General features: G+C 41.3%; 1 protein-coding gene across 1 annotated transcript in view; it reads left to right on the top strand.

Annotated features, from left to right (window-relative positions):
• Window positions 1-767: 767 nt before the first annotated feature.
• The window catches only part of tns2.L (tensin 2 L homeolog), a 91,288-nt gene continuing 72,284 nt past the window's right edge, over window positions 768-19,771 (top strand). Inside the window, exon 1 of the mRNA XM_018247583.2 lies at window positions 768-907. Within this exon, the coding sequence (XP_018103072.1) occupies window positions 842-907 (66 nt within the window). The 5' untranslated portion in view covers window positions 768-841. The remainder of the gene's footprint in view (window positions 908-19,771) is intronic.

Genomic DNA, 19,771 nt, shown 5'->3' with positions numbered 1-19,771 from the left:
ACGAATGGAGGCGAATTTGAAATCCTGAAGCCACGAGTTCAATTCTACTGAACACCAATGTGTGTTTTTTTTAAAATCCCCTTTCCACCAATGTATTATTTTAATAGTCTATAGGCCCCTGTCACCAATGTTTTGTTTTTTTTTTAAAAAATATTCTCTGGGGCCCCAATTTTTTTTAACTTAATAAGGGGGGCCCTGACCATCAATAGCTTTTTATAAAGGTCTTTTAACTGTGATGTGGAGTGCGTGGGATCTGGGGTGGGGATGGGTTGGGCGGCACAAAATGTTGTTGTACAGGCCCTGTGATTTCTAATGGCAGCCCATGATTGCTCTGATATGGTCAACTGTTATAATAATAATTGTGACGTCATTCCTAATGATGGGACCCCTGGCCGATGAGTAGAGCATCTCTCACAAGAGGACATTAGTTTAGCTAAACTTTCTAAACCTGTAATTGCTCAGGCTATCAAACATCTAGCACAAGATTCAACCACTGCCTTGATCTAAATGGTCACATAATTGAGAGCAATACTTGGTGGTGTATGGAGAGGGGCACATGGGCTGCTCAGAGAGAAGTCATTGCACTTAATGAAGGTGCCATGGAAATCCTGACAATTATTCAGTCTGGAATGTTAATGAGATGCACAAATGTTAGCCTTTAAAGACAGCTCGTTCCATAACGCTGCCCCGCCTATGCCAAAGCTGCGTTCCCTGCCCATTGCTCCTTGTGGTACGCCCCGTGGGAGGGGCTTGTCGGTAGTTCCTCAGAGCTCACACACGGTGGTTTGTTTTGCTGCGCGGCAGGTACTTGTGCTTGGGACGTGTCATGTAATTGTGCTGCATGGGCTGTGCGGGGAGTTGTGCGCGGGCAGCTGGACGCAGCGACAGGACCATGCGTCTGACTGAGGTACGATATTGCCTCTGCTATTCGCTGTTTGTAGGGGTGGAAGATACTTGGCGCACGTTGCCTCTATACAGGGCTAAAAGTTAGGCTACTTAGCGCTAGTTCTATACAGCACCACATTGGACCATATGACATGTTTCATTATCTAATGAGAGACGAGTCACCCCCTGCTGTGACAGTAGAACCTACTGCACCTGGACTGGCCTGTGCCTGCTGCGATTTGATCGCTAGTCGCTGCCTGTCTGTGCCAGGAGGGATGCCCGGTTGCTGCTGTGAGACACATGGATTAGGTTCCTTCCCCGAGGCGCTTCTACAGCAGCTAATGTGGACTCAGAAGTGGCTAAGGGGCCAGTCCCATGCAGGTGCCAGTGCTGCGCTGTAGGGGGGGGGGGCTGAGGGCATTTTACAGTTTTCTCGATAGGGCAGTTGTGTAACTGGATATAACTGGGCCCCACAGCTAATCATTTTTTGGCCCCCGAAATGTCTATATTTATGTATTTATTGAAATTGTATATTAATTGTGGCCCCATGTGGCTCCTATACCTCTTGGACTTCCTGCAGCTACAGGGTCTGTTTCTCTTTAGTTACTCCCCTGGGTACCTGCAGGAGCAGCACATGGGTACAGGGGTACATGGAGCGAGCATAGTACGGCACAGGGATAAATGGAGCGAGCAGGTCAGGGTACAGGGGTACATGGAGCAAGCAGGTCAAGGGTACATGGAGAGAGCAGGGCACAGAGATAGATGGAGCGGGCAGGGCACAGGGTTCCATGGAGTGAGCAGATCAGGGCACAGGGGTACACAGAGAGAGCATGGCACAGAGATAGATGGAGCGAGCAGGGCAGGGCACAGGGGTACACAGAGAAAGCAGATCAGGGCACAGGGGTACACAGAGAGAGCAGGGCACAGAGATAGATGGAGCAAGCAGGGCAGGGCACAGGGGTACACAGAGAAAGCAGGTCAGAGTAAAGGGGTACATGGAGAGAGCAGGGCACAGGGGTACATGGAGAGAGCAGGGCACAGGGGTACACGGAGAGACCATGTCAGGGCACAGAGTTACATGGAGCTGGCAGGGCACAGAGTTGCATGGAGCTGGCAGGGCACATAGTTACATGGAGCTGGCATGGTACAGGGGTAAATCCAGAAAGCAGCGCAGGGTACATGGAGCGAGCTGGGCAGAGGACTATATTAAGCAAGCAGCGCACAGACACGGGGGCACACAGAGCAGGAGCTGGCAGCACATTCCCCTAGAATGACTAACTTGCCTAAAATGGTTTGATGTCTGGAGGGACAGAGAACACTAGCTCATTCATTAGTTAAAGTGAGGTGTTTAATGATCATGAGACATGCCAAACCCTGCTGCGCCCACCCATCCCCAGGGGGTCTCTATCTATATCTCAGCCTCACTCTCTCTCCCTGCCTCCAGTTCTCCCTCACATCCCATCGGGGCAGACTGGGACTCTGGTTTCATGGAATTTCACTGAATTCTCTCATTGTCTATTGCCTACAGCCATGGTGGGTTTCTTTGAAGAATGAAGTGTGCCAGCTTTATAAAATGTCATATATTTTAGCCACTCTCACCCCACACAGTGCTTTAAGCACCAGACTGCTGTAAATGTTGTGCCATGTCCAATGCTTGTGTCAGTATGAGCAAATCACTTCTTATTGGATGGGAAATATTACATATTTTGTCTAATGTCATTCTTGGACTTGATAAATAATCATGGGAGGAACAAGAGGGACAAACAAATCCAGCAACTGCTGGGAGACACAGAGTTATACCCAGGGCCCAGACTGATATACAGTTTCAGTCTATGGCTGAAAAACTGATCGCCTTTATAAAGATTTGGAGGCTCTACAGAGATTTTACCAAGAGTATATGAAGCTTCTGTATAAGCTTTTTACTATAATGGATATACAGATATATTATTTGATAAGTTAGAACTCTCAAATGCCACATTAATGCCCACACCCAAGGGAGTTGGACTGACAGTATTAGAGAGGCTACACAATCAATATTTGGGTTTAATTAACTGATTGTAGCTATATAACAGTGACTATTACTTGCTATAATCCTTGGGCATGTGAAAGGAAGTTGGTTAGGAAAAGAAATTCCCCCAAAAAAGCTGCAAATGAAAGAGGTCAAACTAAATCCACCTCAGGGATATAATTAGTACAGGGATGGGACCTGTTATCCAGAATGCTCGGGACGTGGTGTTCCTTTCTGTAATTTGGATCTCCATACTAAAATATCATTTTGCCTTAGATAATGATTCATTATATCTTAGTTGGGATCAAATACAAAGTACTGTTTTTTTCATTATTGCAGAAAAAAGGAAATCATTTTTAAAGATTTGAATTATTTGATTAAAATAACGTCTATGGGAGATGGCCTTCCTGTAATTTGTAGCTTTCCAGATAACAGATCCCAAGCCTGTACTAAAAACAGTCTATATAAAATCTGGGCACTTATAAAAGCATATATGATAGCAAGAATGAAGTATGGATCCTACAATGTAAATTATACATATAATCATTAATAGTCTATTACATTAACGTTTATCTCCATAAATAACAATGTTTTATAAGTAAAACATGAACAAGCGTCAATTAAGAAGTAATGGCTCATATATTTAGAAGCAGCAAAATACTGATGCATCCTAATTTCTGTACCTACATTAAACACCCTTGTGTCTGTGAGGCTAGGGTATAACATATCCTGGGCTTGAAATAAGAGGTGAACCACTATAAGCATTGTCAGTAGGAAAGGCTTCATTGTCCATTGCAAGTAAATCAGGTATAAATTTACCTGGACTGTTAGGGGAACAAACTATAAGAATTAGACTTAAGAGATACCCCGGAAGCTCCCTGTCTTCTGCCAGTTCACTGCACTTGCTCTGGGCATGACTCACAGTTACAGTGTTGTAATAGTAACAGTGTTGGTGTGTGAGGATCTAGTACTTGTATTAAGGGTTTTGGGAGTTCAGTTCAGTTGATTTCAGATCGTTCACCAGAAATAAATGCCTTTTCCATTTACTTTCCAATTTCTATGTGTGACTGTTTTTCTAATATTGAAGTGTAATGTTTCATTTTTCACCTTCTAAAGCAACTCTGGGAGGTGGGGGGTCGTCGACCCCGGAAACTGTTCTAAATTGATACATTTATTTCAAGAATTTTAGAATTGATACAATAGTTGCTAATACTCCAGAGAAGGTGCTTAAAATGTATCAACTAAATGTTGCAAAATGTAACAGTTAGAGTCTGCACCTGAATTAATTAATGAGCTGACAGACAAACACCAGAGACGAACACAAAACGTACATTTTGAAAAAACTGTAAAAAATTTAAATTGGAAGTTAATTGAAAATAGTCTTTATTTCTGGTTTATATCTGAAAACAACTGAACTGAAAAAAGTGTGAACAACCGTTTTAAGAGCTGAGTAATTGTGATGTGTGGGTTGACCTGTAACCTGGGGGTTGACCACCAGTTGGCTGGGTTTGGATTGAAATTTAGCCAACCATTACAGGTTAGGGGTGGGTGTGGGTCAGACTGGGGAATTACACTCCTCCACTGTCCCCAAACAGTCTCTGTCATGTAACCAGGGAGAGCACAGAAATAGTGTAGAGAGTGAGAAAACCTGGGTACGGGTTGGCTGCAGGTCAGACTGGGGAAGTACTCTCCTCCAATGTTCCCGAAGAGTTCCTGTCATGGAAGCAGGGGTGTGCACAGAAGTAGTGTAGAGAGTGAGAAAATGTTGGTACGGGTTGGGTGTGGGTTAAGGTTTTGAGGGTTAGGTTCTGGTGTGGGTTGAGTTTTTCCTGAATTGCACATTACTACTGAGTTATATTTTGCATGTGCACATTACCTGTGTTGTAGTATTAGGGTTCATGTTGTGATGTTGTCAGAGAGTATTACAGGTATGGGATCCATTATCTGAAAATCTGTTATTCAGAAAGCTCCGAATTATGGGAAGGCCATCTCCCATAGACTCTATTTTATTCAAATATTTCACATTTTTAAAAATGATTTCCTTTTTCTTTGTAATAATACATCAATATCGTGTACTTGTCATATAGGTATAATTACACCATAAGAATGATTGTGCTTCAGGAGATTGTTTAATTAGCTTCTCGATCTCAGTTTACACCCCCACCTCAGGTGTATAATTATACTGAAAATCTGGAGTTACTGAGAGAAAAGCCGATGAAGCAGTACTAGCTGCTAATGAATGTGTTTTATTTACCACAACATGTTATGGGCTCAGGGCCCTTTATCAAGTGTACTCTTGATAAAGGGCCCTGAGCATTGGTTGTGTTGGGTTATGACAGTTTTAGACATGGTACAGCATAGCTTGGATTGGGAATAAGAGAACCTACTGTTGTGATTTTTGAGATATCAAAAGCTTGACAGTGTGTTGAGGTATGGTGAGCTAGAAGGGTCTAAGTTATGTATCATAGGCAGTTTTAGGGGTAGCAATATTACTATTAGTTAGTTGAGACTGATACTGATAAATGGCATCTTGGAGTCAGGAATATTTTTACCCTCTGAGGCAATTTGGAGAGGCTTGAAATGTGTTTTTTATTTCCTTCCTCTGGATCAACTAGTAGTTAGGCAGGTAATATATAGTCTAAAAAGGTTGAACTTGATGGCTGTGTGTCTTTTATCAACCTAACTTACTATGTACCCTTGGTCAGTATGGATGGTAACGGTTATCTGCCTGAAAACAACATTCCAATGGACTCTTACCGGTGACTGGTCTGGATGCCTGACTGGATCTGAGGAATTGGATCTTATAGGAATTGGAAGAACGAGGTGGCTTTTTTGTTGGTGTGGTCTTCCACATTCACCTCAAGGAGTTATTGGCCAACAAGGCTACCAGCCTTTGATGATAGACTGAGATCTGATGGAAGTGACAGGAAGGTCACTCCAGATGGCTAGCAGAGGGAGTTGCAGTAGTTACCTTGTTACCTTGTTCAATTGAATCCATGATTCATTCAGATACCTCCCTACATGGGCTGCTACAAGTATATATAGTAGTATCATTTATAAACACTAGGCAAATTTGCACCTGGGCAAGTAGATGCTTTCTTTAATTTACTACTTGCAGTTGGCTGAAGGAGAAAAAAATACAGATCACTGAATGGATACTATTGGTTACTGCCCCACTGCTAATTTGTCCGTTGTTTATAAATGAGCCCCAGGATTCCATGATATAACCACATGTTTCAGTGTTGGAGACCAGAGGTTGTTGCTGATTATACATACCTGCTCCTTCACCTTACAGCCCAGCACAGCTAGGGGATTGTAATAGGCCTGGACTGGCAACCTTTATCTTATTTGACCTTAATGTACTTGAAATGCTCGATGCACTCTGGTACCAGCCAGTAACAACTGATTGGACAAGTCTCCTGAGTATGAGATTAACCTTGTAGCTGCTACAAGTGCAGCATCTAGTAGAGGAAAAGTACATTTTAAAATGAAAAATTTCCTGCTGAGACAAGATTGACGGCAGTAAGTTAACTGTGAGGGTGCTGCAGGAAGGAGCTGGGTGCAGTGGCTGTGTCTCTGTATACACTGCCTTCGATCATCCTACATAAAACATAACATTATGTAAGCTTCCCGTCTCTTTACTCTAAACAGTCAGAGACGAAGGGGCTGCTCTTTTAATCCAGAACGGGAGATATGATGATGGTCTCAGATTAATAGATATCATTGGGTATGCTACATTTTCACTCCATTTACGGACAACTTTTAAAAAGTTCCTAAATAAAAGGCACGACTCTTGTCCGGTGATGCAATATCAGTTCAGGGCCCATTCCGTGAATCATGGACTGACTTGCTTCTAATTTCCTTAATGCTAACATGGAATAATTCCGTTGTGTTGGAAGATGTTCCTGTTCTGTACTAGCTGGTTTTGCCATTAGTAAAAGGTGCCCATCCTGAACCCACCCAATCGTTTTAAACTTCCTCATAGTCATTGCAACCTTCAGTATATTTATACCCCTTCAATATATTTATACTACTGTTGCTCCCCCATGATCTGTGTAATATCACAGCCGTATATACTTTCTGTGACTTCTCTACAAGGGCTCTGGACTTTATTCTTTATATTGCCTCAGCACTTGTTGCATAGTTACTGATCCGCACTTTTTAATACTTAAATGTTATAGAGCTAGCATAGACACAGAGCATCTTCTGCATGTGCATAGCATCTAAGGGAAGCCTGTTCCTACGCATAATTTATGGTGGGTTTCTGTTTGCTTGCAATGCTGCACAGATGTGATGTAGAGCAGGTAGATCATGTATAAAAACCACAACCCCCAGAACATGCTGAACTTGTCTGTATGATGGTTGGACTTGTAGTACAGTAACTTCTGCATGGCCACAGGTTGTCCAAAGCTAAGGTATAGGCAGTCTTTGGAGATCCAGCTGATTGGTAGGAGCAAGATGGCATTTAAATTGGTGTTCTTCTTGTTAAAGTCAGATTGGATATTAATACAGTGTACAAAAAATGGTCAATAATTTATTGTTTGCATCATGTCTGCAGCACCATTTCCAGCTTGTTCAGCAACAGCTGGAGGATTGCAACTTGGATATTTTCTTTAACAAGTATGTTCCTTGTGTTGAGCTCCCCTTTATCTTGAAAATTCAGTCATATCCAGCTGCAGAACTATAACACTCTGCAAGCCCCTCCTGCAAATCCTACTCATCCCATCTCAGCCATGTTTGTGCCAGAGTGCATTAGCGACAGGCAAATCTTGTCCATGCAAGTGCTAAATCAACTTAACCTGCTGAAATCCAGCATTGTCCCATTATGCACCATTACCAGAATGACCCCATTGGGATTCATCCTCTAATAATGAGATGAATGAATTGTTTGGAAGCCGTGTTCTGGTGTTTCCCAGATGTTCTCCCAGAAGGCGGTTGTGAACGTTCCCTGCAGTTTGGGATTATGTTACCGCATTTAACAGCTGGGCTAAAGACCTGTGAAATGAATGTCCCCCAAGAAGGGAAAACACTCTTCCCTTAGTTTGTTCACTTCTGGGGAATCACAAGATTAGTTCCCAGGCCCTCCCAGAATGCAAGGTTCTCTCCAAAATGTAGCAGAAGCTGTACAGACATGCATTATTGTGCCCAAGAGAACTATGGCACTGAGTTGGGAGGGACGGGCAACTCTTTTGGTAAATGCAATCTACTAAATGGTTTCTACACAAAAAGTATGCAGATATTATATAATGATATCACTGTTATGTCACTTCTTTAGTGCACTCATGCGGCCATTGTCTTTATATATTTTTTTACCTCAGCTGCCATAAATACTACAAAACAAAATGTGCCGCAAGTACACACTGTTAAAAGTGGATACACATTAAATATTGTGGGTGCCAAATGCTTTGCATGAAGGTTTGTGATGGAGGGGTGTCACTTTCCCAGGGACAGCTCCTAACTAGATGCATGCAACCCAACTCTACTCTGCATAGTAAAAGATAGGTATTGCAGCAGGTGTATCCTAAACCTTTGTACCTTGTACTTGCACAGTCCATGATGCTTTCTGTCAAAGAAGACAAGACGTACGGGGAGAAGATTATCACCATATTTGACACATATGTCAGTCTAATGTTCCAATGCAGGGTAGCCCCATCCCCACTCATGATCTGAAATCCTGTTTTGTTAGGGCATAACATGTGGAGACTATCTGCTCCTCCTTATTAAGATGCCAAGAATGGTGTTCACCTGATGGCTGCACTACAGCTATTGGGAAACATTTTCTTTGTCAATTAAATTGCTCTGATTTTCAGGTAAAATTCCTGTCCTAAGTCTTGTGATCTACAGGAAAGGGGGCAGGATTTGGGCATCTGTCCATTATTTAGACATTAAGCTCCTGGTCCAGTGGTTGTCAAACTGTTACAGTGTAAGTTCCCATTGAAATTCCAACCGGTCATTGTCCGCTTATCTTATACCAAGGTTACAAATGTAGGAAAAAAGTAGTTTATTTTATTCAGCCATAATTCTAACACTATCTAAGACATGAGATAAGTTTTCATCCCAAATCTCACCCTAACTGATCTTCAGGTTGGGCTTGCAGGTGTACACCAGAGGGGCTGCTGTAAGATGCTCTAGATCAGTGTTCCCCAACCAGTGGCTCTCAAGCAACATATTATTCACCAATCCCTTGGTTGTTGCTCCCAGTGGCCTCAAACTAGGTGCTAATTTTTGAATTCCTGGCTTGGGGCAAGTTTTAATTAAACAAAAAATAGGTGTACTGCCAAATAGAACCTCCCGTAGGCAGCCATGCTACCAAATAGCCAATCACAGCCCTTATTTGGCGTCCCCGGGGACTTTTTATGCTTATGTTGCTCCCCAAATCTTTTTAGATTTGAATGTGGTTGATGGTAAAAAAGGTTGGAGACCCCTGCCTTAGACTGTCACTATTTATTGGGTCTGTAAGGGGCTGTTTGGCCCTCTGTGTATTTCAGATGCCAGGGCCTATTTTTAATCCCAGTCCAGGTTTGGGTGTATGTAGGGGAGCAGATATTCATTCACATGAAATTTCACCCTAACTGATCTTTCAGGTTGCCATTGGCAAGTTCTTCAGGTGATCTAGCCCCACAGTTTGGCAACCACTGTCAGGGTGCCTTAAATTTATAACTGTAATTTGTTGAGATTCTGCAAGTCCGATGATGAATATGTACTACTCCCTTTAATGCTCTATACATTTATGAATATAAGTGCTAAATTTTTCCACTTCAGTTACTAAATAACCGCTAATCAAATTTGTTGCTTTCATTTACTAATTTGCACTTGGCTGTTCCAATCTAATGGCTGTGTGTTTGCTATTACTAGATGCGCTTGTGAAATTTATCACCTCTGTTCGTAAATGAGCCTTGTTGACTTCGTCTGATAAAAATATTTTGCTGCTAAGCCATGTATAGTTGTCATCAGGTTTATTGAGTTGTGTTTGCCCATGTTTGCATAGCAGTGAGTGAGTTCTGATTGTGACTGATTTCATAGCCGTTGAATGTGGAGCGAGGCAGCACCCAGCGTGTGACCACTGGATCAGAGCCAGGCCGTGGCAGGGGATTGTATTGCTGTGTTAAAGGTTAATAGAAAAATGAAGAGTGGGAGCTTCAGAACTTGAGGACAGTGACCCGCTACCATTCCTGCAGTAACCCCACTCCCATGATACAGGCGTGGGGACACAGCACAGAGACATTATTATCCAGGCAGCAGTGTGATCCTTTCCAGCACCGAGGCTCAGTGAGCTGAGGAAGAAGCCAGACGAGCGGAGGAGAAAGCATCAGTAGCACAGCCACCAGAGGCACAGGCAAGTAAAGATGGGAGAGGAAAATATGTCAGGCAAACAAAACACGGACACAAAGTACATGAGTCTAGGATGTGGGTAAATAACCAGGGTGCTGGGCTGGTTGGCATGCTGAACTTTTTGATTTGCTTTTAACAGAGCAACAGTAGTTACATTTCCCATGTTCCCAAAACAGCCAAGAGCTTCTCAGCAAGCTTTCAAGTTGGGGGTCTAGTTCCAGAGGCTTTGTTAATTACATAATATTAGATTAATAAAATGACCTGATTATTAATCCTTAGAACGTGTCTTGTTTCTCCCAAATCCACTGGCTAACTATAAAGTAAACTCTTTCATCCTGACAGAAAATACACTTTGTTTGTGTTTATGTGTGTGTTTCTGATAAGTGTACACTGGAACCTTAGGAACGTCCAGTTTGGGTACCAACAAGTTCATAGCCTTAGTTACTGGATATATCAGCCTCCTGTATTCTTTATGTCTAGTTTTGTTTCGTGTGTCTATTGAGCAGAAGATAACATGATTTTGCTTCACTGCTCACTATCTCTTGCCATCTCCTTGTCAATCTTCCTTTGCTCTTTCCTGTTCAAGTGATTGTATATTGCAAAGTGATATGTGGCTTTTCCTGCTACTTATGGGGTTAAAGCTAAAATTGGCCCCTCTGAACTCTGCCCCTTTACCCTCCTCTTTCACATTCCTCTTCTTCATTTCTCTCTGTCTCTCCTTTCAGTCTCCCCCTTCCCTGTATTCCAGCTGCTGGGATCTGACAGCACATTCCTATTATATCAGGGGGATGGCTTTTTCTTCTCTTATCGAGAGATTGACATCCGGAACAAAAAGGAGGGGGTTGTTTCTGCTCCCAAACCATATAACAAGCCCCCCCCATCCCTCTTTAGCTGTGTCTTCTTGTAATTCCCACCCCGACATGGTGACTTTCAGGAAGAGAGGCGGAAAATCCCTTCCTGGTGCCGGCAGCCACTTGCCATAAATAATCCCCTAGTTAATCAGCTATTTAGCAAGCAGTTATTTATGGGCTTTCGTGAGAGCCAGAAGCCCAGAAATACTTGCTGAGATCTGATACCTTATAACAGAACCTCCTTTACAAGCAAAATATAGCCAAATAAAAGGGCTCTTTTCTGTGCTACATCTGTGGGCAGCCTTCTCTGGGTGTAGTGGCTTAGCGACTTCTCACTTTCCAGTTATACTGTAGTTTGAACATTCAGCTTCATAGCTTAAAGGAACTATACATCCAAAAATACTATTCTGTCCAATAAAAGAAATTTTAATTAAACATTTTCAGTGGTTGTAAAAATGTGTACGCCGCGTTTGCAATTACAGTAACTCCAAACTTTATGGAAACCAGTTTACCTTTCATATACTGTCCACTGTTTTGGTATAATATTAGGTCTTTTGTAAGCACAGAATATTCTGTCACTGTATATTTGAATTTGTGCTTAGTGCAAGATACCATATTGGTTGCTTTAGTTCCCCAAAGTGACAATTGGCACAAATTAAATTTTGATGAAATATATGGGAGCTATTGCTTTAGCCAGTGGAGTCAGCAAATACAAGTAAATGGTAAATCCCACCCATGTACTTGCTGTAAGTCAAATAAATGGACTTCCATAACTCAAATCACAATAAAACACTCTGTATAGAGGCTACACAGGCTATTTGTACTTAGGGTTCAACAGCATTAGCGCTAGGCCTGCAGCACCCCTTCTCATGCATTTCTCTAGTGTATGGATTGGGAAAGTTAAAGGGGAACTATCATGAAAATGAAAAATTTATATTGGCTTCAGCATTTTGGAATAAGAAACTTTCTAAATACAAATAATTAGAAATTCTGTATTGATTCTGAAATTATCAAGTTTATCTTCAATATTCCAGTCTGAGTATCTGTTTCTCTTCAGTCTCTCTTCATTCAGGATTTGGGTGTAAGAGGAATGATCCAATATATCTTATAGAGGGGCTCCTTTTGCCTAGAAGATGTATTGGATCTCTCTCTATTAAAATTACCAGACATCATGCAGAATTTGTGCAAAAGGCAGTTATTTTGTTAAATTTTGTTTGTACTGGAATCAGTTATTAGAGTGAGCTCTATTACATATGCTAGGAAAGGGAGCTCCCCCATAAGATATAGTGGTTCATTCATATGACACCCAACTGCTGCATGAAGACAGTATAAAGAGAAACAGATGCTGAGAGAGGAATAGTGAAGATAAACTTGCATATTTCAGAAATGATGAAGAATTTTTAATTGATTGTATTTAGAAAGTTTCTTACTTCAGTATAAAAGTTCTCCTTTAAAGGAGACGTGCATTATACTCATTTGGATATAGAAGAATTGTGCTTAAAAAAGTAGTGTTTCAGGCTGATTTATTGAATATTTCTGCAAAAACCCTAATAATCCCTCTCTTCCACTTCCTGCTTCCTGAATTCCCAGGCTGTGCAGGGGTGCCGGCGGCTCTCAGCTCACTGCACTGTAGGACAGGAACCAATCAGCAGCTAGCAGGACCTGATAGGAAACTGAAGCCTGTCTGTGCTTGTGTGACTGCAGGGCTGTGATTGGCTGTCCCCCTCCTACTGTGCTTCTGGCAGGGACCGTTAGGACCCTTCATTTGAGACACAGACAGGGACCAGAGAACATCTATAGGGAGCTCAAATAAAGAGGCTATTTTTAAAGATAATAATTTACAGCACCATGTAAAAGCAACACCATATACTACTAATAATTGCCTACAAAAATAGTGGTTTTTCATTTATTCTATATGTCTCCTTTAAGGGACAGTCTATAATATAACACATATAATGCTGCTCAGCCCATTGTAAAAAAAGGATGTTTGGGAGGCTGATGTGAATCAGCATGTGAGATGGATCTCTCTCGGGCCTTAAAGACCCCTCTAAAGGTCTGTGGCCTGCAGGGCTCCTAGAAGAATCGACAATAGAGGGATGCTGACTATACATTGGTCAACAACTGCTGCCTACTTGGTCTGGAGAGGCATATTAGTTCATTTATTGGGATGAAATGGCACCATTCCCAATCAGTATCAGCTGAATATCTACTGGACAGGGTTTAATATGCTGTTGGGCAAGGACTGCTGACCTGGCCCACCAATTGGGCAGCCAAATTGGGCAAAAATCCGGTTGTTTGGCAACCTCATCAAACTTCATGGTCAATGTAAGGAGTAGTGATGTGTTGGTCGGCCCGATTCCACTTGCGGGTCGCGGGCGGGTTGAGCTCTTCTACCAGCACTCCCTGCCCACGACCTTACACTGGCGGCTTCCAGCTTTATAGACCCCACCCCTTTTGTGACATCATTGGTGGGGTGGGCGATGTCAGGTGCAGGTGGGTGTGGGTTGGGTGCTGGTTGAGTTTTTCTCTACCTGCACATCACTAGTAAGGAGTGTATAAGGAGTGTGGATGGGAGCAATGTACCATTGTGGATAGCATTCAAACATGCAGAATTTTACAACTGTCTTTGCACTGTTTGTAAATACATCCTAATGTCTATTATTGTAGCCCCTGAATCTCCTGCCATCCCTGCAGGGCAGCAGCTGATAAACCCTTTCCTGTTGCTTTGTGACAGCTGAGTGCAGCCCATGAACAACTTCCTATAGCCGAGCAATGCAAAGGCAATGAAGAGCTTCCTGTTTGGAATTGTGCAGAGTATCTCTCTATTGATGGCTTCCTGTTGGGGTCCTGCTCAGCATCTCTCCATTGTCCTTTCACAGATCCAGCCATACGCAACTCTTAGAATCCACATCATGTCTATCTGCTGGAGATGGCGGAAATGGGACTTTTCCTCAGAGATGCTGTGAGCTTTCCAAATGAGGGCCTCCTTGGGTTGGTCATGATGGCAGGCATATCCCTTTACAACACTGTTGTCTCTCTCTGTCATTTAGAAATACAGGTATGGGACCTATTATCCAGAATGCTCGGGACCTGGGGTTTTCCAGGTAACAGATCTTTCTGTAATCTGGAGCTTCATGCCCTAAATCTACTAGAAAATCATGTAAACATTAAATAAACCCAACAGACTGGTTTTACCTCCAATAAGGATTAATTATATCTTGGTTTGGATCAAGTACAGGGTACTGTTTTATTATTACAGATAAAAAGGAAATCATTATTAAAAATTTGGATTATTTGGATAAAATGGAGTCTATGGGAGGCGGCCATTCTGTAATTTGCAGCTTTCTGGATAACAGGTTTCCCTATTACAGATCCTATACATTTAATAATACATTTCTCATATATTTATTGAAGAGATATTTGCCTTTGATGCATTTTGTTATCGAAACAAGCAAAAAATACCCACAGGACTGACGTTTTCTTGTAGTTTTAACCACTTTGATACAGTAGTTTAACCACTTTGGTAAAGTTCTGCTTTGCATATCTCTATGCATTCATACAAGCAGGAGCTTCCATACAGTTTGCCATGCACCCTGATGCCCAGATTCTCAATGGATTCCTAGTTACCAATATGAATATTGATAATGAAGAGTGGTTGTTACATCCTCCTACGCCAGCTTATTTCTGTAGCATGAGAAATACCATTCAGCTCTGTCTTCTTGTCAGTCCGGCCACCTCTTCTTGTTTTTTAGCAAAGCACGTGCCATTCTATTCACTCTTAACTTCATTATAACATTGCCATGAGAGGGAATTTTACAGCAAGCAAGACTAATCTCTAAAAGGTGGGGCAAATTCACTAAGTGCCGAAAATACGCTAGCGACGCCTTCCCCGTACTTCGCCAGGGCGCCACTAATTCACTAAAATCCAAAGTTGTGCTCAGGGAGGCGAAAGGTAGCGAAGTTGCGCTAGCGTTAAAATCGTCAAGCAAAGCGAAGTTACGCTAGCGATGCCTAATTTACATATGGCGCCAAGGTAAAGTACAATGGACGTATATGTAGCAGCAAATACATTACACAACACAAGCCTGGGAAAGCTTTATAAAATAAAATAGAGTTGTTATTTTGCCCTATACATGTGCCCACTGTATAGTTTAGGTGCCATATGTTAGGAAATGTAGGGGGGAATGAGGGTACCCCCAAAAAATTGTAAGATCTTTTTCAGCCTAAAGTCTGCTGACATGCTTCACTTAAGCAGAGTAAGTTTAAACAGAAATACTATACTCTATTTTTTTTTTTTTTTTGTACTCCTTCGCCAGCATTAGGGCACCGATCATTATTGCATAATCTGCTTTCTATACAACAGTGAGACTGTATCAGCAGAAGGAAGAGGCCTGAAAGTTTCAAGCTATTCCTATTGCAAATTAATTGTTTGTAAAACTGGGCAGTGCTAAGAGACTTCATTATCAAGTTTTTTTTATTTGGGCATCTAACTATACCATAAAGGCCAGCTTTTGGGCCGTTAGACTTCTGTGGTTAAATGTGGCACCAGCTGGAAGGGAATGAATGAATATCCCATGTATACTATTCTACACTACAGAAATAACAGTGACAAGAATCTGAGCAATTTCCAATATATATACAATAAAAAAAGTAGTACAGGTATGGGATCTGTTATGCACCTGGGGGTTTCCAGATAATGGATCTTTCCGTAATATGGATCTTCATACCTTAAGTCTACTAGAAAATCATGTAAAGATTAAATAAACCCAATAGGCTGGTTTTGTTTCCAATAAGGATTAATTATATCTTAGTTTGGATCATGTACAAAGCACTGTTTTATTATTACAGAGAAAAAGGAAATCAATTTTAAAATTCTGGATTATTTGGATATAATGAAGTCCATGGGAATTCGAAGCTTTTTGGATAACAGGTTTCCGGATAACGGATCCCATACCTGTAGTAGTGGGAAGCACAAGAATAAACTGATAATGAATAGAATAAGAAAATAAGAAATGAGCTATCATTAGTTACATAGTGGCTAGATCTACAAAAGCCGGCTGCTCTTGGTTTCTGCACAGGGACAGAACTTGTTTATATTACAACATAGCCACAGAAATATCTTATATTTAAAACAAAGACTTTTTAGCAGCCAAGACAATATGGGGGATTTCACATATATGACAGTTCCCTTCCAAAAGACAAACCATTCATTGTATAATATTGCTTCTAGCCTAAAACAAGCTTGCTCCTTTGTCTAAAAGATGCTTTGTTCATTAGTTGCAGCTTAGGAAAGCTGAGCAAGCATTCCACCATCAAAGTATACATGTCAGCTTTGTTATTTATATGAATTTAAAAGGGAACTTATAGAAGAATGACTATAGTATTTAGTATATGATTTACTTGCAGCCATGTGCATTCCAGATCTTCTCTGGTGAAATCATGCCTGCTTTTAGGAATACATCATTCTTCTTATTAAAGCTATGGCCTAATTATTATTATTATTATTATTATTATTATTATTAATCCCCAGTGTTGTACAGCAGAAAGAGAGAGACATGTATAAAATTGCCACAGTGTCTGGTATAGTGCATAAATCACTGTAACATTGCAAGATGCTTTCCAGTGGCTTTTAATCGGGGAAATACACAGTTACCATGGGGATGAGGTTATTTATCTTGTTTATTGATGGAGGAGTAGACTCAAAGTCCTGCTAGTTTGGAGAAAGCCCAGTTTTTAACAATGTCTCCAAGCAAAAACTATATATTTATTGGCATAATTGAGGAAAATATATTTCTACGCAATGGTCACATTTTCAATGTTTCTAAAGTTATTTGTAAATGTAACGGCAACAGAAAGTGGTAGAGGTATGGGCTCCTTATCAGGAAACCCAATCCGAATTAAAGAAAGGATATCTCCCATAGACTGCCTTTTTCTTTGTAATAATAAAACAAGTACATGGTACTTGATCCCAACTAAGATATAATTAATCCTTATTGGAAGCAAATTTATTTTATGTTTACATGATTTTTGAGGTATGAAGATCCAAATTACAGAAAGATAATTATCCAAAAAAACACCAGTTCTCAATCATTTTGTATAACTGGTCCCATGCCTATATTTGTTTCACTGATTTTTCTGTTTATCTGTTCCTTGGAACAGTGTTGCAGAAATCAATTCCAGGTCTGCGTGTCACATGGCCTCTGCTACTTCGTTTTGGGAGTGCAGACATTAGTGCACAATATTATTCTCTCTTCTCATTTCTCTTCCTCCTCCCCCATTTGTGCCTATGTTTAATTGCTTCTTGCCTAATTTGAAGAGGCTTCTGTTGCAAGCCTTAAACAGACTATCATTGTGTCCTTAAAACGAATGCCTATAAGTTGATTAGAGGGTCACATCTATGCCACTTTTTTCACACGATAGTTCAAAAGGACCCTTCCCTTTAACAAAGCCTATCAGATGGGCAGTTAAACAGGAGATTCAGGGGTACAGTCTTATTGTCTCTGCCGTGTAAAATGCATTCTTTGATGCGTCCCTGGAAAAGGGAGGTTTGCTTTAGAGTCCTGCAATGGGTCGGGTACCCGTGGGTTACCCGCAAAAACCTGCGGTTCCCTGCTGGTTGCAGGTAGAAGTTTCGGTAGCCGGTATAGACGTGGGTCAGCGGTTCCCAGGTTTGCGGGTCACGGTTCTTCTTAATAGCGAGTTTTACTCCTTTTTTTCTGATGATGCCTACTTCTAATGATGTCACTTTCGTTTTAAAATGACAGCACTTCCTATTTTACTCCTTTTTTTCCGATAACGCCTACTTCTAATGATTTCACTTCCGGTTTACAATGACAGCACTTCTTGTTTCATGATGGTCAGCCGGTCACGGATCAGGTTGGGGATAAGGTACTTGCGGGTCGGGTAGAGAGTCCAAGCGGGTAATTATGCGGGTCGGGTTTAACAAATTGGTTCCGCGCAGGACTCTAGTTCGGTTACCCAAGTCCATTTTGTTCCTAAACTGTGGTACACACTGCTGTGTGAGAATGAATCTGAAAAGGAGGAGATGTAAGACCCGTGATCCTCCGAGTTGATCTGATCTGAAGCTTCCAGTGTCGTCCAACAGCTTTTAGTGGAATAAGAGTCTGGAAACAGAATGGAAAGTTTTCAAATATGAAGCGAGTAGGATAAGTAGGATGTGATGTTGTGCATTAGGAGCTTGTATGATCCCCTGATGCTGGTATTTTAATAAGCTTAGGTATATCCCTAGCTAAATAACAGACCTATGTAGACCCTCAGTGAAGGATTGCAAGTACCTAGAGAACATAGGCAGTAATAGACGGCTAGGAGAGATGTTTGCCAGCTCACAAGCCTCATGTGGCTCAGTGGGAAAGCACACTAGTCATTTTCCCCACAATCCGTGAATCTAGACCAGCTCATCCACATATATGCACCATAAGTAGAGACATGAATATAATATAGCAAATACCACTTAAAGGGGTTGTTCACCTTTAAATTTACTTTTAGTATCATGTAGAGAGTGATATTCTAAGACAATTTGCAATTGGTTTTCATTTTTCGTTATTTGTGTTTTTTGAGTTATTTAGCTTTTTATTCAGCAGCTCTCCAGTTTTCAGTCCCATAAATCGTGCTGCTAGGGTGCTAATTACCCTAGCAACCAGGCATTGATTTGAATAAGAGACTGGAATATGAATAGGAGAGTGCCTGAATAGAAAAATGAAGAATAAAAAGTACCAATAACAATTAATTTGTAGCCTTACGGAGCATTTGTTTTTTTGGATGGGATCAGTGACCCCCATTTGAAAGCTGGAAAGAGTTAGAAGAAACAGGCAAATCATTCAAAAACTATACAAAATAAATAATGAAGGCCAATTGAAAAGTTGCTTATAATTGGCCAGTCTATAACATACTAACATTAACTTAAAGTTGAACCATCCCTTTAAAGCTAGGTTAGCTTTGTTGAACCAGTACTCTGGGGATGGAGCAATGACATCACAAGGGCTTGCCCAGGCGTGGGCAGGGTTTGGGTGGATCATGGGTAGAGTATTATTATTATTATTGGGGACTGTCCAGGGTGTATTAGGGGTATTACCATGCATGTAAGTGCTTGGGTTGTGGGATCTTCCCTAATTAATTGCTGGAAGAGCCCATAACCCAGATGACTATTAATAATTGTTGGGGGCTGCTGGGTGTGAGTTTATCATTATGGGACCCAGTGATTACTGATGGCAGCCTTGATGTCACAGGGGTAGGGACTGGGCAGGTAAATGGGTAGAATCTCATGATTTTTCCAGCTTTCTGGAGCATGACGGTGAAGTACAAAAACATCAGCTGTCCCAATGTTCCCTCTCTCTCGATCACCCTCAGTGCAAAGGAAGGATTCTCTGAAAATCTGCAGTACAAACAGCTGGCCATACTTACCCAAAATGCCATACATATGTCTGTAACATATGTATAAAATATATAATAAAGCTCTGCTCGTAATGAGGGCGATATATAAATAATAACAATGTAATAAAGTTCTTTGTAATGCATAATGATGGCCAGAAATTTATATTAATAAAACTAATGATGAGAATTCCAAGATCCACAAAAAAAGCAAGTTGCATTGTACCAAATAGTGTTTTTTGTGGGACAGTATCAATTTGCTGCAGTTGAAAGATCAACATTGTCTGGATTGGAGATATATCCCCAT

Source organism: Xenopus laevis, chromosome 2L (assembly GCF_017654675.1).
Source record: "Xenopus laevis strain J_2021 chromosome 2L, Xenopus_laevis_v10.1, whole genome shotgun sequence".
In the NCBI taxonomy this organism is placed as follows: Eukaryota; Metazoa; Chordata; class Amphibia; order Anura; family Pipidae; genus Xenopus; species Xenopus laevis.
Note: the sequence above shows the minus strand (reverse complement) of the source record. Positions and strands in the feature narration are given on the sequence as shown.